The following is an 18,623-nucleotide window of genomic DNA, read 5'->3' on the forward strand; positions in this document are numbered from 1 at the left end:
AGAAACTGCTGAATTGGAATTCATTTGCAAATTGGATACTATTAATTTAGGCTTAAATAGAGACTGGGAGTGGCTAAGTCATTATGCAAGGTAGCCTATTTCCTCTTGTTTTTTCCTACCCCCCCCTCCCCCCAGATGTTCTGGTTTAACTTGGATTTAAACTTGGAGAGTGGTCAGTTTGGACGAGCTATTACCAGCAGGAGAGTGAGTCTGTGTGTGTATGGGGGTGGTTTTTGGAGGGGGGTGAGGGAGTGAGAGAACCTGGATTTGTGCAGGAAATGGCCTAACTTCATTATCATGCACATTGTGTAAAGAGTTGTCACTTTGGATGGGCTATCACCAGCAGGAGAGTGAATTTGTGTGGGGGGGTGGAGGGTGAGAAAACCTGGATTTGTGCTGGAAATGGCCTAACCTGACGATTACTTTAGATAAGCTATTACCAGCAGGACAGTGGGGTGGGAGGAGGTATTGTTTCATATTCTCTGTGTATATATAAAGTCTGCTGCAGTTTCCACGGTATACATCTGATGAAGTGAGCTGTAGCTCACGAAAGCTCATGCTCAAATAAATTGGTTAGTCTCTAAGGTGCCACAAGTACCCCTTTTCTTTTTGTGGATACATAATTGTCTCTCTGAACTCTGTAAATGTAGGAACCATAAGAGATTAGTAAATAACCATAAATTGCTAGTGCGGATTCCTAATAGCTTGAGAGAAATAGAGAAAAACACTAGATTAAGTCTTATGAGCCCAATTAGTTGTGAGGGAAATATAAAGAAGGTGCTGCAAAAGACCTTAGAAAATCTAGAGAGAACATGTATCTGTACAGAAGTACTTGTCAACCTGCTGTGTGTCTATGAGAGTCAATATTTTATTCTAGTGATTTAAATATGCATGATTTTTTTCTTTTCTCTCAAGTAGACATCTAACTATTCCCATATACATCATTGTGTGTTAAAACCATCTCAGGATTATTTTGTAAGACTTCTGAAACAATAATTCCTCAACCTCAAAGTTACGAAAGGTACAAATATTATTTATATCATTTAATGTAAATTTAAATCTAAGTATAAATTCACAAACATCCAATTCTATCAAGGAGAGGTGATATTTTCCCTAAAGTATGAGTGAATTTAGGGCTAATGACAATGAGGTAACAAAAGCACTAGCTCGAGACAAATATAATACAAGCAGATCCTATGCAACAACCCTCACTGCTTTGCCAATGAATCTCAAACCTGACCTGCAACAGTTTACTGTTCTAGGCCTAGATTTCTCTTCAGTAAGCAGTGCCAATGCTGCCAAATTATGTGGTGGTTTTGAAATGTACACATCTAGGGACTAAGATGGGGCCAAACTTATTTTCGCTTGTGATTTTAGTTAGTGCCTGAACTGCCATCTCCAGAGGTGAAAGCCTAGTGCACTGTAACCCACTGTAATTCCTTTTTTCAGATTACCCCAATTCCAAAACTGATGGAAGCTAAAGGGGTGAGAAAAAACTGAGGAAGGAAAAGCATAAATATCATTCTTGCTGCACACACATATGTGGACAATAAGTCAAAGCTCTACTATCATGACAGAAGCCATTCTCAGCTACTGTTTAGAGCATCATCAATCCCAGTGATACTTATCTATATAACTGACAGATTAGGGTCAAACTATCCTAATGTCAGGACTAGACAGGACATATTTTTGGATAACAAAGTGATATTTATGAAATAATATGTCAGTGTAGGACTTCCAGACCATTCCTATTAAGATTTATAATTTTCACAAGTTAGCACTTGTCTATGTTATAATTTAGTCCATAACAGAGGGGTGTGAATTTTATTAAGCACTAGTGTTGTGCACTAACTGGTCCATGAGAACTCTGCTGGCATGCACCAAAAGTGCATATTTATGTAGTTCCATTTCAAACAGTACCACGTTAATGCACACTAGGGAACTTTTAATGCATGCCAGCAGGGTCCACATGGGCAAACTACCGTGTGACACACAAACTACAGACTAAAATTTACACCCCCCTCTGTTATGGACTAAAGCACCATGGGGACAAACCCATAGTTACTAAATATCAAGCACCAAATCCTCAACTTGTGTAAGATGTCGTAGCTCAGCTGAAGTCAAGGGGCCTCTGACAATTTAAACCAGCTGAGGATCTTCTCCAATTGTTATATTTTACATTTAAATAAAAGTTTTACTATCCTTAAGGAAAACAGTCTAACCAAAACCCCAACGCACTGAACTGTATACACAGATGAGATGTGACATCCATTCGATCATGTTTTTTAACACTATTTTAAAAAGGTGATTACTGTATAATCCTTATTACTAATTCCCCAGAACTTGGTACAATGCTATTTATTGTTACCCTTTGCTCACAGACTTTTAGCTAGTTTCAATCCAGGGTACAGTGCTTATATCCAATGAATTTGAATTAAATATCCAAATAAGCTACAGTGCCTTGTTAAATCACTACATGCTTTATTAAAACGTAGACAGAACAGCTATTGAATTCCCTTCATCTTCTGATTTTTTAAAATTTATATATTTTTAAAAAGCCATCAAGATTGTCTATCATGATAGACAAGCTTGGGAGGTAGTGGAATCACCATCCTTAGAGGTTTTTAAGGCCTGGCTTGACAAAGCCTTGGCTGGCATGATTTATTTGGTGTTAGTCCTGCTTTGAGCAGGGGATTGGACTAGATGACCTCCTGAGGTCTCTTCCAACCCTGACCTTCTATGATTCTATGATATTGTCCCTCGCAGACGCATGTTGTTCACACTTTGCTTTTCTGTTATTTAAGTATTTATATTGCACTCTAGTTACTAACATATTTTATCCCTTAATTTTCCTCCCATTTGAAGTTGAATTTAAGTTTTTGTTTCCTGATACCTCCTCCAATTGTCAAAGACTTTTCAAAAAGAATTGCCAGAAGTTCAGTAAGTTAATTAGCTAATTCCCTAAAGGCCCTGATTTGTGTACGCATATTTTCCAAGTGATTCTTTCCCTCCATTTTACAGCAATAAATGACAGTTTTCAATTACTTTCTAATTGTACATTTTCTTTTTCTTTATTTTTCTCATCAATTTTAAAGAGCAGTTCAACAGAATCATACTTGATTTAGTCCTTTAATTAATGGGCCTCTTTTCTCTATAGAGCTTCCCAATACATATTAAAAAGTCCTTTCCTTCCCTCTCCTCCCCCCACCACATTTTCCTTGCAAGTCTTGGCTAGTTCTGTAGATTCTACTTTGGTTCTCTCATGTTCCAACTTCCAATTCTTCCATCTTCAGATATTTGAAGAATTCCTTATAAAACCACACTGACTTTTTATTGCTTTCTATATTTTATATTTCAGTGGAATTGTAATCTCTTACATCTTAATTATGATGTCTGCTAGTATGCCAGTTTTTTCCACATTCATGGATTTTCATACTTCCATGTGAGATGGTTTCTTAATTCCCCAAGGTGTATTTTCTAAGATCCAGTACCATTTGTATTTTTGTTTTCCATGAATCCACTTTTGAGTTAGTGTAGCTCATTATCATTAACACTTAGCCCCCTTTTCATATTCTCAATCAGTTCCTTTCTGTTGGTAAAAAGTAGATTCAGGATGGTGTCTCCACATTCCAGATCCTGAGTGTAATGCGGTGTACCTGGCTCCTCATGGCCTCTTGCTGAAGGCTCTACAGTCCTACTATGCCTGGCTTCAGGAAGGAGCAGTGGAGGTGGGTCCTCCAGGCTTGCCTAGATGGGGCCTCATGAAAGCAGCCAATCAGAGTTCAGCAGGCTCAGATAAAAGGAGCTGCAGGGCCTGATAAGGTCAGTTCTAGGGGAGCTCTTCTCTTCTCTTCTCTTCTCTTCTCTTCTCTTCTCTTCTCTTCTCTTCTCTTCTTAACTTGAGTGGCTGCACTTACTTAAGATGGGAGATAGTTCTGTTGGACATTTGGTCCCCTGGAAGGGATCCATTTTTGACTGTGTGCCTTGAGCCACTGGAGACCTGCCCAGCGAAGATGGCAACCTACAGGGGGCCAGGAGTGGGGAAAAGATCGAAGTGAGTGCCCCCCTGTTACAATGAGTATGTCCTCTTTCTAACTTAGGAATTTTTTTCATGGTCCATATTTCTCAACTAGTGCATGACTGAGTACACTGTTTTGAGAGTAACAGATATTCACATAAACCGATCCTTTATTTTCTGTGTCCTTTTCCAAGTATATTTCACACCACTGTGACTCTCAGAATTATTGAATTGTCTAGTCTTGTAAATATTTGTAATGTGCAAAGTCACCCCTCTAACAAATCCCATAGAGTTAACATTGTCAACAGTGTTAACATCCTACTTGTGAGAATCACACCCCCCAAGTTCTAGTTGGGCACACCTAGTCATATTATCCATCACTTAGCATCTCTTGTAACTCACTTCGCTTATTAGCCACTTTTGCATTTGCGCACAGACACCTGTGTACACTTATTAAGCAACAGCTCCACTATTATTTTACTTGCATAAATGAGCCTTGAACCAAGGAAGCTGTTATCACCTAAGCCATTCAGTTCTCATCACAGAGAGAGCATTCTAATATTTCATAAGGCTTTGGGATTCATGTCTATAGAACATACTTTGTCATTCATCTCATTAGTCTCCAGCACTACTTTTCTTCTTCCTTCACTAGTGCTTTGCACTGGAAGGATCTTTAAGACATCTATCTGTGTGTGTTTGTGTCCTGTTTTGAGTTCTCTTCTCAAGACTATAAAGTTGATAGAATTGAGGACAAATTTCCCTTCAGTCTTGTGTTGCCAGTACTCATCTGGACTGATATTTTAACATTCGCAAACTTTTTCATGCAACCCTTTACCTTTGACACATCTGTTGCCTTGGCACCAAGAGGCAACACACCATCCATACTCTTTCTGGATTACAAAAAAGCCCAGGCCACGGTCTTCTCCATTAAGCTATTAAGATTGCTTGACTCTTCTTCTTATTCTCTGATAACTCACCTTCAGTGGCTTTCTTGTGCTCACTGAGTGGGTTACCAACTGTACCCTGTTTCTTTTTAGCCTGACCATCCTCCAATTTGTTAACAGCAGAATCTCTATTGGTGGTTTCTACACTAAATGGCCCTGATTGGTTTCCATTCCTTTTGGCCAAATGTTTCCATCATCCTTCCTCCACATCAATAATTTGGCATTGTGTGTCTCTAGATAGCACCCTCATGACTTCTCTAATTCAGCGTCCCATATTTCTGACAGTCATCTTGTGCTAAATGGAAGCCAGTTTGCACTTCATAAACATATAGAGTATTTGGTTATATTCCCAACCTTGTCACTGAGTTACTATGTGGCCTGGCGTAAGTCACTTGACCTCTCTCTAAATGTGTATAGTGATACCTACTTGTGTATTAGAGATGTTCTGAGGCTTGATTAAGTAATGCTTGTAAAACCCTGAGACTCTCCGATTGAAATGAGCTGGAAAAGTCAAATTCCCCATGTATATGGTCTTCTCCATCAGGCTAACCTGGCTCCTTTGGTAGAATTTTCATGTCCCAGTAGATGCTTCTTATTTTAATGATGCATTTCTCTGTTAAAACTTATAGGAGCTAGGCACAGTACTATCACTCCCTCAGGATTTCATCTATTTGCTTTCATCTTATTTGTTGTTTACTACATTCTTTGGCTTTATAACCCTAGAGATGCTTTCCAATGCCTAATACAGAACTTCCAAACCATGTCAATAAAACAGATCACCAACCTGTAGTTATGCACCTTTTAAAAGTTATTCATATAGATATCTTTTCAGTATATGCTGTGTATGTGTAGGTCTAAAAATTCTGGTAATAAAGCGAAACCAGGGCACACAAAACCCCAATCTTTGATTGCACTGATTGGCCCATCTTATTCAAAAGACCTATATTAATGTTGTGGGGGTTTGTTTCCTCCCACCCCGCAAATTATAAGCTCTACAGGGCAGAGATCTAATACATTTTGGGTGCTACCACAAAATACATAATAGTAACATTAGCAGCAAACAACATTCTAGTTCAGTGGTTCTCAACCCGCAGCTCACTTGCGGCCCAATCACACAGCTGCTGCCCATGTGACTTCCTCAAGGCCAAACAGGATACATATTGTGTGGATGTGGCCCACATAATTTGGTTCCTGTATGGTAATATAATCTCAGTGAGGTCAGAGGCTTTTTTAAATAAAAAGGTTATCCTCTCAGTTCCAAAATAATTCAGCTTTTATAAGACTATTTACAAATATTTTTATTCTCATTTTCTGCTTCACTTTCTATAGCTAGTATTTCCCCTCTGATCACAGGCTAATGAATAAGCAGAAGTCTACCAATGTTGCTTCTATTTTGTCTATGGATTTATGATGAAGTGAACAAATATTGAATAGGCCCTTCGTCAGATTTAATACCTCAGTATTGGACTTAAAGACACTCAGTTTTTAACATTTTTTGTTAATTTAACAATTAATGAAACAGTACTGAATGTAATCATTTCACAAGCTCTAACAAGGTTGACTATTGTGTTTTTTTCAAGGCTTACATAACTAACATTATCTCTTTGCCCCTTATCATCTTTCATTATAAAATGCAACTTACTTTGTAATACGGTCAATATTAGCAATTTGCTTCTGGTTCCGGATTATTTCAATAGCTGCCCAAAGATGCTGGATAGCTTTTGTATCTGCCTGTCGTCTTTTCGTTAAGCGTGCCATGACCTGTTTGCTTGTTTAGCTGCAGCTGATAAAAAAAGAAAAAAATTATCATGAATTATGAAATGGATTACATGATTATCTTGCATAAAATAATTTTATCAGAGAAATGTTATGAATCTATAGCAATCCAATTTGTATATTGCAGTTTGTTTTGTGTTCAGACAGCTCCATAGACCATAAACTGTGTGTCTAATACAAGTTTCATTGGCAGGTTCTTCTACATTAAAGATTCCAAAGAAACATGAAATTGAGTAGTGAAATGACTAAACCAACAGGAAATAGATGGAATTAGCAGTCTCAAACTGCTCATGAAAAATCAATTCGCTCATAATCAACCTCCCTGGTCTCCTATCTACCTGAAAAGGGTAAAATTCACTCTGGCCCAGGGGTCTGTATGGGCCCCTTGCATTATTTTAAGCCTTCAACATAGGGGCTTAAATGGTGCTTGAGTGGAGTACAGAGCATTATTGAAAGCCTTCGGCAGCAGGATGAGTTTTATCCAAAGTTAATATGACAACACCGTTTCTCCTTGTCCTTCTTGTACATTTCCATCACTAATATGGATTTTAAAATCCCAACTCTCTGTCTAGAAACTAAAGCATATTTTGAAAGATAGTAGACTAAAAAAATAATTGGAACAAGATATTTTCCACTATACACTAAAACCAACAGAAACAGAGCACTTGCGATGCCATTTGCTCATCTAACCAACCATGAGCAGTAACATAACAAGCAGCTGGCTTTGTTTACAATTTTTCCAAAAGCTGCAGGCAATGAGGTACAGATAATCTAAAAATCGCCTACAGCACAGAATCCCCTTCTCAAAAAGATTAATGATGCATATTGACCACTAAATAACTTTCTTCCAGTGCCACCACTTATTGAATGAGAAATAACTGATTGATGGCTGCTACTAACAGATACATAATTTATTTTTGAGCTCAGTGTCCTAAAAATGAACTCAGTGATACATAACTAGAATACTTATAACTGGGAGACGAGTATTACCTTTAGCATGTCTAAAGAATATATAAAATGCAAAAACTACCATAATATCAGTACAATGTTAAAGATGAGTATTCAGGCATAAAAATCACAAAATTCCAAAATTAAAGAGACCTGTTTCAGAGTAACAGCCGTGTTAGTCTGTATTCGCAAAAAGAAAAGGAGTACTTGTGGCACCTTAGAGACTAACCAATTTATTTGAGCATGAGCTTTCGTGAGCTACAGCTCACTTCATCAGATGCCTGATAATTCTGTAACTTGTGATAGGGTTGCCAATTTTCTAATTGCACAAAACCAAACACCCATGCCCTGCCCCTTCTCTGAGGCCCCGCCTCCACTCACTCCAGACCCCCTCCCACTCTCCCCCACCCTCACTTACTTTCACTGGGCTGGGGCAGGGGGTTGGGATGCAGGAGAGGGTGAGGGCTCCAGCTGGGAGTGTGGGCTACAGGGTGGGGCCAGAAATGAGGGGTTCAGGATGTGGGAGGGGGCTCCAGGCTGGGGGTTGTGGTGTTGGTAGGGGTGCGAGCTCCGGCTGGGGGTGTGAGCTCTGAGGTGCGTCTGGGGATGAGGGATGCAGGAGGGGGCTCTGGGCTGGGGCTGAGGCGTTTGGAGTGCAGGAGGGGGCTCAGGTTTCGGGGCAGAGGTTTCAGGGTGTGAGGTCTGGGAGGTAGTTTGGATGTGGGAGGGAGCTCAGTGCTGGGGCAGGGGGTTGGGGTGCAGGAGGGGTTGGGGTGTGTGGGTTTCAGCTGGGCAGCGCTTACCTCAAGCAACTCCCGGTCGGTGGCACAGCGGGGCTAAGGCAGGTTCCCGGAAGTGTCCAGCATGTCCAGCCCCTAGGCAAAGATGCAGCCAGGCAGCTCTGCACAGTGCACGCTGCCCGCGCCCACAGACACCGACCCCGCAGCTCACATTGACCGCGGTTCCCAGCCAATGGGCGCTGCGGAACCGGCGCTTGGGGCAGAGGCAGTGCGCAGAGCCTCCCTGTGCCTAGGGGCCACAGGGACATGTCGCCACTTCCGGGAGCTGCACGGAGCCAGTGCAGGCAGGGAGCCTGCCTTAGCCCTGCTGCGCCGCTGACCAGACTTTTAACAGCCCAGCCAGCAGTGCTGACCAGAGTTGCCAGGGTCCCTTTTTGACCAGGCATGCACATAACTCCCACTGAAGTGAATGAGACCTGTATGCATTTATCTGACAGGATAATCAGCCAGACCAGATTTCAAATCCAGTGTTAACTCAGCCACATTGTATATCCTGCACTGTACATGTAATAGCAAATATATATTAAGATTACAATGTGTTCCTGATTTCTCATCCTTATCTTGAAATGTTATACTTAGTATCTCCATTTTTAAAAAGTGTCTGTAAAGACAATATACACGCAACTAATTGCACAGCCATATCATTAAAGTATACTATAACTTTGGCTACCTAACATGCAAGGATTGTGAAAAAAAAATTATTTTGTTTTTTCCCAGGGAAGAAAAAGAAAAAAAATCCATTGACTTTTTTCAAGATTTTCACTTCTTGTGCTTCGGTTTTGCTCTGAAATATTTTTATGATCATAACATATATTTGAAAGTCTTTGATACTGAAAATATATGAACGAAAACTATAACTATTCTTAGATGATGAGAGCATTACGGTTCTTGTACTTATTAGGAAATACGAAATATGTTATAGAACTCTCTAGGAGCCAAGAGAGGAAGTGGAATGGGTGAACTCATTGTAGGCTGTGTAGGGGGCATTATTAATGGATAGAATCAAATGTAAGTGGAACTGCTGAAGGGGCTTGGTTGACTAGAATCTAAAAACGGCTGGAAGGTGGGCAGGGCATTTAATATTTCTAAATAAAGCTAAGTCATATTATTTCTCATTCTGTCTTCAGTTTATGACCTTTTTTAATTTAAAAGAAGACATGGCAAAATGCAAAAGGCTTACAGAAAAGCAGACAAGGGGAGATTTACAAAGTGCAGTTAGACCAATTCCCAATTGTACTATTGACAGTCTCGCCCTAGAACATTTAGAGGGAAGAAGGTTGGAGGATAGAGGGGTCATCTTCCTTAGAAGAAAAAACAGAACTTATTTCATTCTGAATCCAGAAGAGGAGCAGGACATATGAAAGAGGGGGTGTAAACTAAGATTGACAAAGGTCAACAAAGAGCTTGCATTTACTGTGTTTCACAAAAGAAGAGGACATTTGAAATAAAAAGCAATAAGGTTATAAAAGAAACATAAAATTAACCTCTGGAATGTAATGCCATGAGGTAATAATTATTGAAAAACAGCTGAGTAAAATCCAAAACCAGATCAGACACATGAGAAAATAGTAACATCTGCAGTTATACTAGCTATGAAGAGAATTACAAGGAGTATTAATTGTTATGCTTCAGCATATAAACTGATTGCCAGCTGGGGTCAGGAAAAAAACTCCCTTCCTAGTGTGGTACTGAGTAATGGCAAGACTATTACACATTTTTTACTTCTCTCCAAAGCATCCACTGTAGATGCTCTCAGAGATAGAATATTTGAGTGGCTGGGCAAGTGGCCTGTCCATTATGGAATTTTATGTAAAATTTAGGGAAGAAAATCACTTCCTTCCTGATCCAGAGAATAATTCAAAGGAGTAGAATGATTTTTAAAGTTTACTGTGATGTCTCAAAAAAAGAGAAGGAGTACTTGTGGCACCTTAGAGACGAACAAATTTGTTAGTCTCTAAGGTGTTACAAGTACTCCTTTTCTTTTTACGGATACAGACTACTAACACGGCTGCTACTCTGAAACCTATGATGCTTCAGCTGCTCTATAATATTCTAAAAATATAACACATACATGTTATGGGCTACATGCTCACATGTGCCAGAGAAGCACTCAGCACAATTGAGGAGGGGCACTTAGGTGCTTTTGTGACACCTTTCTGTCCTTCTGATCCTGGGGGCTGCTGAATGTCAAACTGGCCCTAGTGTAAGTTAGAGCAACCTCAGAGGGAATCCACAGCTGTTGCATTAAACATTGAGCTTTAATTCCCCTTTGCACAGCTGGAGCAGCACAAAGGGGAGTCAAGAACAGCCAATTCTTGGTCCTGCATGTGTAAATCCATTTCCTCTTATGTTTGCAAGGAAGAAAAAAGTGTGTGTGTGCATGAGAGAGAAAATGGCACCTTTAATAAAAACTCCCCGGAGCCATGCAGCTGCACCTCATGCAGCATGCACGGCAAGACTCCTGCCGTTTCTGAAGTGCTGCCCACCAGTGCTGCCAACCAGATGGATGGGGTACAAGGCTCCCCCGTACCCTTGCCACTTCTCACATTGCTAGCCATGGTGTTGGTGTGGTTCAGAAGCTTCCTCCTCCCTCCAACTGCATCCTTGCCACTTGCTGGGAGGAAGGTTCCTCTTTCCTGGCTCCTTCTGGTGCCAACAGCCGTGGAAGGGGCAGAGTCACATCAGTGCTTCTTTTTCCCCAGGCCATTTCCAGCATCGCTGTCCAGGGAAAGGTAGCAAATAGGAGATTCCAGGATTCCTCCTTTTCCCAGCCTCCCTCCCTTTGTCTCTACTCCTGGCTCCCAAGTTTTCTTGATGTGTCTTGAAAGGTCTCCCTGTGTGGATCCTCACATTGCAAATTGCACAGGGAAGGGATGTTGTCCCTTATTTGTCTAGGAAATGGCATGCCAATAGACATAAGAAACAGAGTAAGTAGTAACTTACTACAAATAACTATCACACACTCACAAGGATTTCCTGTTCCAAACAGATTTAATAGCTTTGGCTTTTGTACCAAACTTTTCACCTTGCAACAAGTGAGATATGTTTAGTTTTCATATTTGGTGGTTTTGACTTGTTTTTGAGACAATATTGGTCTCTCCAGCCGCAACCCCCACCCAAAAGGATGACATTTTTCGGTTGAAGTACAGAGAGTACATGGCCGCAATGCTTATTAAAAGTGCCAGAATAAATTCCTAACTTGTTAAAAAAATCGGTTAGGTAAATTTAGCAACATTTTTCAACTTTTAGCCCTATTAAAAGGAGAGGAGTACAGCGCCTTTTGCACTCCAGAAACAAAGATTACTGCACTTCTCCACGTAACACATCACAACAGCCATTCTTCCTCAACTGCTGATGTAAAACTAACCACAAGAGTCCACTCCCTAAATTACTGCAAAATTCTAAAAAGCCCTGCATGCTACTGCATAATCCCGTTTTCAGTTGAAGGTTCTGGTTGCTTATGGGGAAAAAATCTACACCCCAGTGTGCTGACTTATATAAAGGCTTCCTGCAATTAGCATTTTTCAAAAATAAGGAGTCTATAGAAAGGCTTGTGAGAAGTTCAAATATGCATTTAACATTCCAGATTTGTGTGTAAGTATATCTATTGGTATAATTTAAGTACTACTGAGGCCAATTTATATCTGCTGGATTTTTAAAGAACACTAAGAAGTTAAAACTCCAGGGACTCTTTACAGCCACAATACTTATGTGTGCATTTTCATGTAGGTGCCAAAAGGTGCTTCGAGTTCAGCTCTTTGATAATTACATTGATATCAACATTCTGGGAACAAAATAAAAGGCTGAGGTGTGTGAAGGAAGAGTTGGCAAAAATTACTGATGGCTTTCCATCACTATGTTTAGCCATCACACTCTATCAATATGGGTTTAGCAATATGGGTTCAACATCACGCCATCTTTACTGTGTCATGCTAGTGAGCTTAACACGTGAAGTAGCTTCTAAGAATAAAGGTTGGCAAAACATGGGCAGGAAACGCTATGGGCTTGTCTACTGGCACTTTACAACGCTGCAACTTTCTTGCTAAGAGATGTGAAAAAACACCCCCCTGAGTGCTGCAGATTCCCTGGAGAATCTTGGAAAACTCTCCCTTTATATAGAAAGCATGGCAGATTGGCCTGGGGCTAAGACCTCCTGATCTCTAACACCTGGCTCCAATACTGACTCGCTATGGGGCCTTGGTTAAATCATTCAGCTTCTCTCTTCTTCTTCTCTCTTCTTCTTCTCTCTGCTATAGACCACCGGACCAGGGGGATGAGGTAGATGAGGCTTTCTTCCGGCAGCTCACAGAAGCTACTAGATCGCATGCCCTGATTCTCATGGGTGACTTTAATTTTCCTGATATCTGCTGGGAGAGCAATACTGCGGTGCATAGACAATCCAGGAAGTTTTTGGAAAGCGTAGGGGACAATTTCCTGGCGCAAGTGCTAGAGGAGCCAACTAGGGGGGGCGCTTTTCTTGACCTGCTGCTCACAAACCGGGTAGAATTAGTGGGGGAAGCAAAAGTGGATGGGAATCTGGGAGGCAGTGACCATGAGTTGGTTGAGTTCAGGATCCTGACACAGGGAAGAAAGGTAAGCAGCAGGATACGGACCCTGGACTTCAGGAAAGCAGACTTCGACTCCCTCAGGGAACGGATGGCCAGGATCCCCTGGGGGACTAACTTGAAGGGGAAAGGAGTCCAGGAGAGCTGGCTGTATTTCAAGGAATCCCTGTTGAGGTTACAGGGACAAACCATCCCGATGAGTCGAAAGAATAGTAAATATGGCAGGCGACCAGCTTGGCTTAATGGTGAAATCCTAGCGGATCTTAAACATAAAAAAGAAGCTTACAAGAAGTGGAAGGTTGGACATATGACCAGGGAAGAGTATAAAAATATTGCTCGGGCATGTAGGAATGATATCAGGAGGGCCAAATCGCACCTGGAGCTGCAGCTAGCAAGAGATGTCAAGAGTAACAAGAAGGGTTTCTTCAGGTATGTTGGCAACAAGAAGAAAGCCAAGGAAAGTGTGGGCCCCTTACTGAATGAGGGAGGCAACCTAGTGACAGAGGATGTGGAAAAAGCTAATGTACTCAATGCTTTTTTTGCCTCTGTTTTCACTAACAAGGTCAGCTCCCAGACTGCTGCGCTGGGCATCACAAAATGGAGAAGAAATGGCCAGCCCTCTGTGGAGATAGAGGTGGTTAGGGACTATTTAGAAAAGCTGGACGTGCACAAGTCCATGGGGCCGGACGAGTTGCATCCGAGAGTGCTGAAGGAATTGGTGGCTGTGATTGCAGAGCCATTGGCCATTATCTTTGAAAACTCGTGGCGAACGGGGGAAGTCCCAGATGACTGGAAAAAGGCTAATGTAGTGCCAATCTTTAAAAAAGGGAAGAAGGAGGATCCAGGGAACTACAGGCCAGTCAGCCTCACCTCAGTCCCTGGAAAAATCATGGAGCAGGTCCTCAAAGAATCAATCCTGAAGCACTTGCATGAGAGGAAAGTGATCAGGAACAGCCAGCATGGATTCACCAAGGGAAGGTCATGCCTGACTAATCTAATCGCCTTTTATGATGAGATTACTGGTTCTGTGGATGAAGGGAAAGCAGTGGATGTATTGTTTCTTGACTTTAGCAAAGCTTTTGACACGGTCTCCCACAGTATTCTTGTCAGCAAGTTAAGAAAGTATGGGCTGGATGAATGCACTATAAGGTGAGTAGAAAGCTGGCTAGATTGTCGGGCTCAACGGGTAGTGATCAATGGCTCCATGTCTAGTTGGCAGCCGGTATCAAGTGGAGTGCCCCAAGGGTCGGTCCTGGGGCCGGTTTTGTTCAATATCTTCATAAATGATCTGGAGGATGGTGTGGTTTGCACTCTCAGCAAATTTGCGGATGATACTAAACTGGGAGGAGTGGTAGATACGCTGGAGGGGAGGGATAGGATACAGAAGGACCTAGACAAATTGGAGGATTGGGCCAAAAGAAATCTGATGAGGTTCAATAAGGATAAGTGCAGGGTCCTGCACTTAGGATGGAATAATCCAATGCACCGCTACAGACTAGGGACCAAATGGCTAGGCAGCAGTTCTGTGGAAAAGGACCTAGGGGTGACAGTGGACGAGAAGCTGGATATGAGTCAGCAGTGTGCCCTTGTTGCCAAGAAGGCCAATGGCATTTTGGGATGTATAAGTAGGGGCATAGCGAGCAGATCGAGGGACGTGATCGTTCCCCTCTATTCGACATTGGTGAGGCCTCATCTGGAGTACTGTGTCCAGTTTTGGGCCCCACACTACAAGAAGGATGTGGATAAATTGGAGAGAGTCCAGCGAAGGGCAACAAAAATGATTAGGGGTCTAGAACACATGACTTATGAGGAGAGGCTGAGGGAGCTGGGATTGTTTAGCCTGCAGAAGAGAAGAATGAGGGGGGATTTGATAGCTGCTTTCAACTACCTGAAAGGGGGTTCCAAAGAGGATGGCTCTAGACTGTTCTCAATGGTAGCAGATGACAGAACGAGGAGTAATGGTCTCAAGTTGCAGTGGGGGAGGTTTAGATTGGATATTAGGAAAAACTTTTTCACTAAGAGGGTGGTGAAACACTGGAATGCGTTACCTAGGGAGGTGGTAGAATCTCCTTCCTTGGAGGTTTTTAATGTCAGGCTTGACAAAGCCCTGGCTGGGATGATTTAACTGGGAATTGGTCCTGCTTCGAGCAGGGGGTTGGACTAGATGACCTTCAGGGGTCCCTTCCAACCCTGAGATTCTATGATTCTATGATTCTATGATTCTTTTTTTTCTGTCTATAGCATAGGATGCAATAAAACTTATTTACCTTCCTCGCAGGTATGTGAGGAGAATTAACTAACTAACATTTGTACAGTGTTTTTAAAATGATACACGAGTTAAGTGTTATCCTTACTACTTAGCTATGAACTCTATGGATATACAGTAAAAAGACTCACTTTTATATAAAGACTCACTCTTCCCTTTGTGAATGAATGTACCCAAGTTTTCCATCTAGACTATACTTTAGATGGAAATTTGGTAATGTTATCAAGCTAAATAGATCACAGTGCAGAGTTTGTAGCTCTCTGCTTCTTCATGGTGGCAATAGATTAATTTTGTGTCCCATATCAATGTTGCAAGTACAGGCAATAGTTGCCCTGGTCTAAACAAACTCTGCTCCAGTTTCCAAAGCTTGCTGGCGTAATAGTACTGGATTTGTAAATTATAGCAGCAAGTCAACAACTTAATACAGTTGTGTATAATAATTTTTAAAGTATGTTGTAATAATATGCATAAAGCTGGGCAAAGCTTTCCAAATTTGTAGGGATCTATTCTTACATCCTATTCTGACCTGTTCAAAAGGAATTGTCTATTAAAGTCCCTATTTACAAAGTTTGGAAGGTAATTTGGAAGGATTATTCCAGGAGTATATTTAAAAAGCTCTTTAAAGAGTTTTAAAGCTCTTCAAGTTATAGTTTACAGCTGAAGCAGCTGCTAGAATTTAGCTTCTGTCACTAGTTACAGAGGATGGTTAAATCCTTTAGATACTTAAAAGTGAAGGGCAAGTCTTCCCTTTCTAAGAGAATAAGGAGAAAAAGTAGTAGTTTCTTGTTGTGTTCTTTTCCCCCTATTTTATTATACGAAAATCAGATTATTTAATTTTTAGAACAAGGGAGCCTGTTTGCTGAGATTTTTCTACCTTTGTGTATTCACTTTGGAACTGATCCAGAGTCCATTAAAGTCAACGCAACAAGTGTTTCTATTGACTTTCGCTGGCTTTGTAGCAAGCCCTTTGTCCCTTAAGTTGACATCCGTTGACAGCTATCCCAGATCCTCCCACCGAAAAACAGAGCTATGTAACAACTATGTTGCAACAGAGCAGTCCAACAACACAGTCTGCAGCTACTGTAAGTGGAAAGTCTTAAATATATTAAATCAAAAAGACTATACGAAGGCCACAAATTTAAATGAAAGAAAAAAAATCAGGAAATGCTAAAGTTTCACTTCTCATAGGCAAGAGACTGCCCTGTCCCTTCCTCGAGGCCCCGCCCCCACTCACTTCATCCCCCCCCCCCCCCCCCCATTGCTTGCTTTCCCCCATGCTCGCTCATTCGCTCATTTTCACCAGGCTGGGGCAGGGGTGCGGGCTCTGAAAGGGAGTTTGGGTGCGGGAAGGGGCTCAGGGGTAGGGCAGGGGGTTAGGGTGCAGGAGGAGGTAGGGCTCTGTACTGGGGGTGTGGGCTCTGTGGTGGGGCCAGAAATGAGGGGTTCCGAGTGTGGGAGGGGGCTCAGGGCAGGGGGTTGGGCTACAGGAGGGTGTAGGGGTTCTGGGTTGGGACTGCGGGGTCCAGGGTGGGGCCAGAAATAAGGGGTTCAGAATATGGGAGGGGGCTCAGGGCTGGGGCAGGGAGTTGGCGTGCAGGAGGGGGTACGGGCTCTGGGCTGGGGGGTGCAGGCTCCGGGGTGGGGCCAGAAATTAGAGGGGACTCCAGGCTGGAGCAGGGGGTTGGGGCGCAGGAGGGGTTGCAGGCTCTGGGAGGGAGTTTGGGTGCGGGAGGAGGTTCCAAGCTGGGACGGGGGTTGGGGCACGGGAGGGAGTTCGGGGTGCAGGCTCCAGGCAGCACTTACCTCATGTGGCTCCCGGGAAGCGGCTGGCATTTCCCTCCAGCTCCTAGGGGGAGGGGCAACCCCAGGGACTCTGCATGCTGCCCTCCCCGGAGGCACCGCCCCCGCAGCTCCCATTGGCTGCAGTTCCTGGCCAATGAGGGCTGCGGAGTCGGTGCTCAGGGCAGGGCCAGGGGAAGTGCGCGGAGCCCCCATGGCTGCCCGAGCTGGAGGAATATGTCGGCTGCTTCCTGGGAGCTACAGGGAGCCTGGCAGGTAGCCCACCAGCCCGGCTGCGCCGCTGACCAGGCTTTTAAAGGCCCAGTCAGCAGTTCTGACCAGAGTCGCCAGGGTCCCTTTTCGACCGGCTGTTTCGGTCGAAAACCAGACACCTGGCAACTCTATAATACCTAGGCTGTCACATGTGTACACAATGCATGCAATATGTAATGAAAACCTTTTACTTCCCAATATCCATATAGTACACTGTATCCTGGAAAGGACACTCGTCAGCCTAATAATACTAAATACGACATATGCACAATGTAAGCAAGTTTATATTGCTATGAAAAGAATACTTTTTGTATTTCTGGAATTTTCTTTATTTTAGTTTTGCCATCTTAAATTTAGATGGAAGTTTCTGAATGAAGTATTACACAATTCCATAAAATACAGTACTCTGGTAGAAACACAAAAACCATTATGCAGAACTATGGAATTCTGTAGGTCTTTTTTCTGTAATTCCATTTTTTTTCAACTCCAGTATACAATTCTGTAGATACATGAACAAACCTAGCTACTGATAGCACGTCACAATTTGGCACTGAGGCACTGCACAACCCGTACTGTCAAAAGCAATAATGTTACTAAACACCTCTAAGAACTTTCTAGTTTTTTGTTTGTTTTTTTAAAAATCACTTTCATGCATGTGTAGTAATCACTTATATTGTTGTTCATTTCAAATTCACTTACTTCAAGCTTAACAGGCAACTATCCTGACAGTAGATACCAAGAAAGCTGAAATAATAGGAATATAACTGCAGTTAGAGGCTGCTAAAGGAGTTTTTTGTCTAAATGTTACATCGATTCGTGTGCGTGAAATTTTGTGCCTAAATCAAATATAAATATGTATATGATTAGAATTTAATCCTGGATTTTGCCCCTGCATCTGGAATTTCACATCAATTAAGAAATCCATGGGCCTGTATGCAATAGTTTCATTCCTCCATAGAAAATGGGAAGGAATATTCTTGGTTCCTGACTGGTAGAATTCCCTGAACAAATTGTGATTGAGTGACAAAAGTTTGGAGAATAAGAGAACTCTACTACAAGACAGAAGGCAGTGTAGGTCAGCATGGGTGAAAAGAAGTAGCCAAATCCTCAAATGGCAAAGGAGCTATGCCAATTTGCATGATCTCATAGTAACTTTCTCTCCATGTAATGTCTCATGCATTTTACTGCAGTTAAGCTGATAGATGTGAATTTGTTCTTTGATAATTGCTCCCATTTGGTTTGTTTGTTTTTCAC

The 18,623-nt window shown here is 42.1% G+C and overlaps 1 protein-coding gene across 7 annotated transcripts in view; it reads right to left on the reverse strand.

Moving 5' to 3' along the window:
* Positions 1-18,623, reverse strand: part of ZMYND11 (zinc finger MYND-type containing 11) — a 161,242-nt gene that overhangs the window by 77,444 nt on the left and 65,175 nt on the right. For all 7 annotated transcript variants that reach the window (XM_077808348.1, XM_077808347.1, XM_077808346.1 and 4 more), the window contains exon 2: positions 6,605-6,745. In XM_077808348.1, the coding sequence (XP_077664474.1) occupies positions 6,605-6,720 (116 nt within the window). In that variant the 5' untranslated portion in view covers positions 6,721-6,745. The remainder of the gene's footprint in view (positions 1-6,604; positions 6,746-18,623) is intronic.

Source organism: Eretmochelys imbricata, chromosome 2 (assembly GCF_965152235.1).
Source record: "Eretmochelys imbricata isolate rEreImb1 chromosome 2, rEreImb1.hap1, whole genome shotgun sequence".
NCBI classification, from domain to species: domain Eukaryota; kingdom Metazoa; phylum Chordata; order Testudines; family Cheloniidae; genus Eretmochelys; species Eretmochelys imbricata.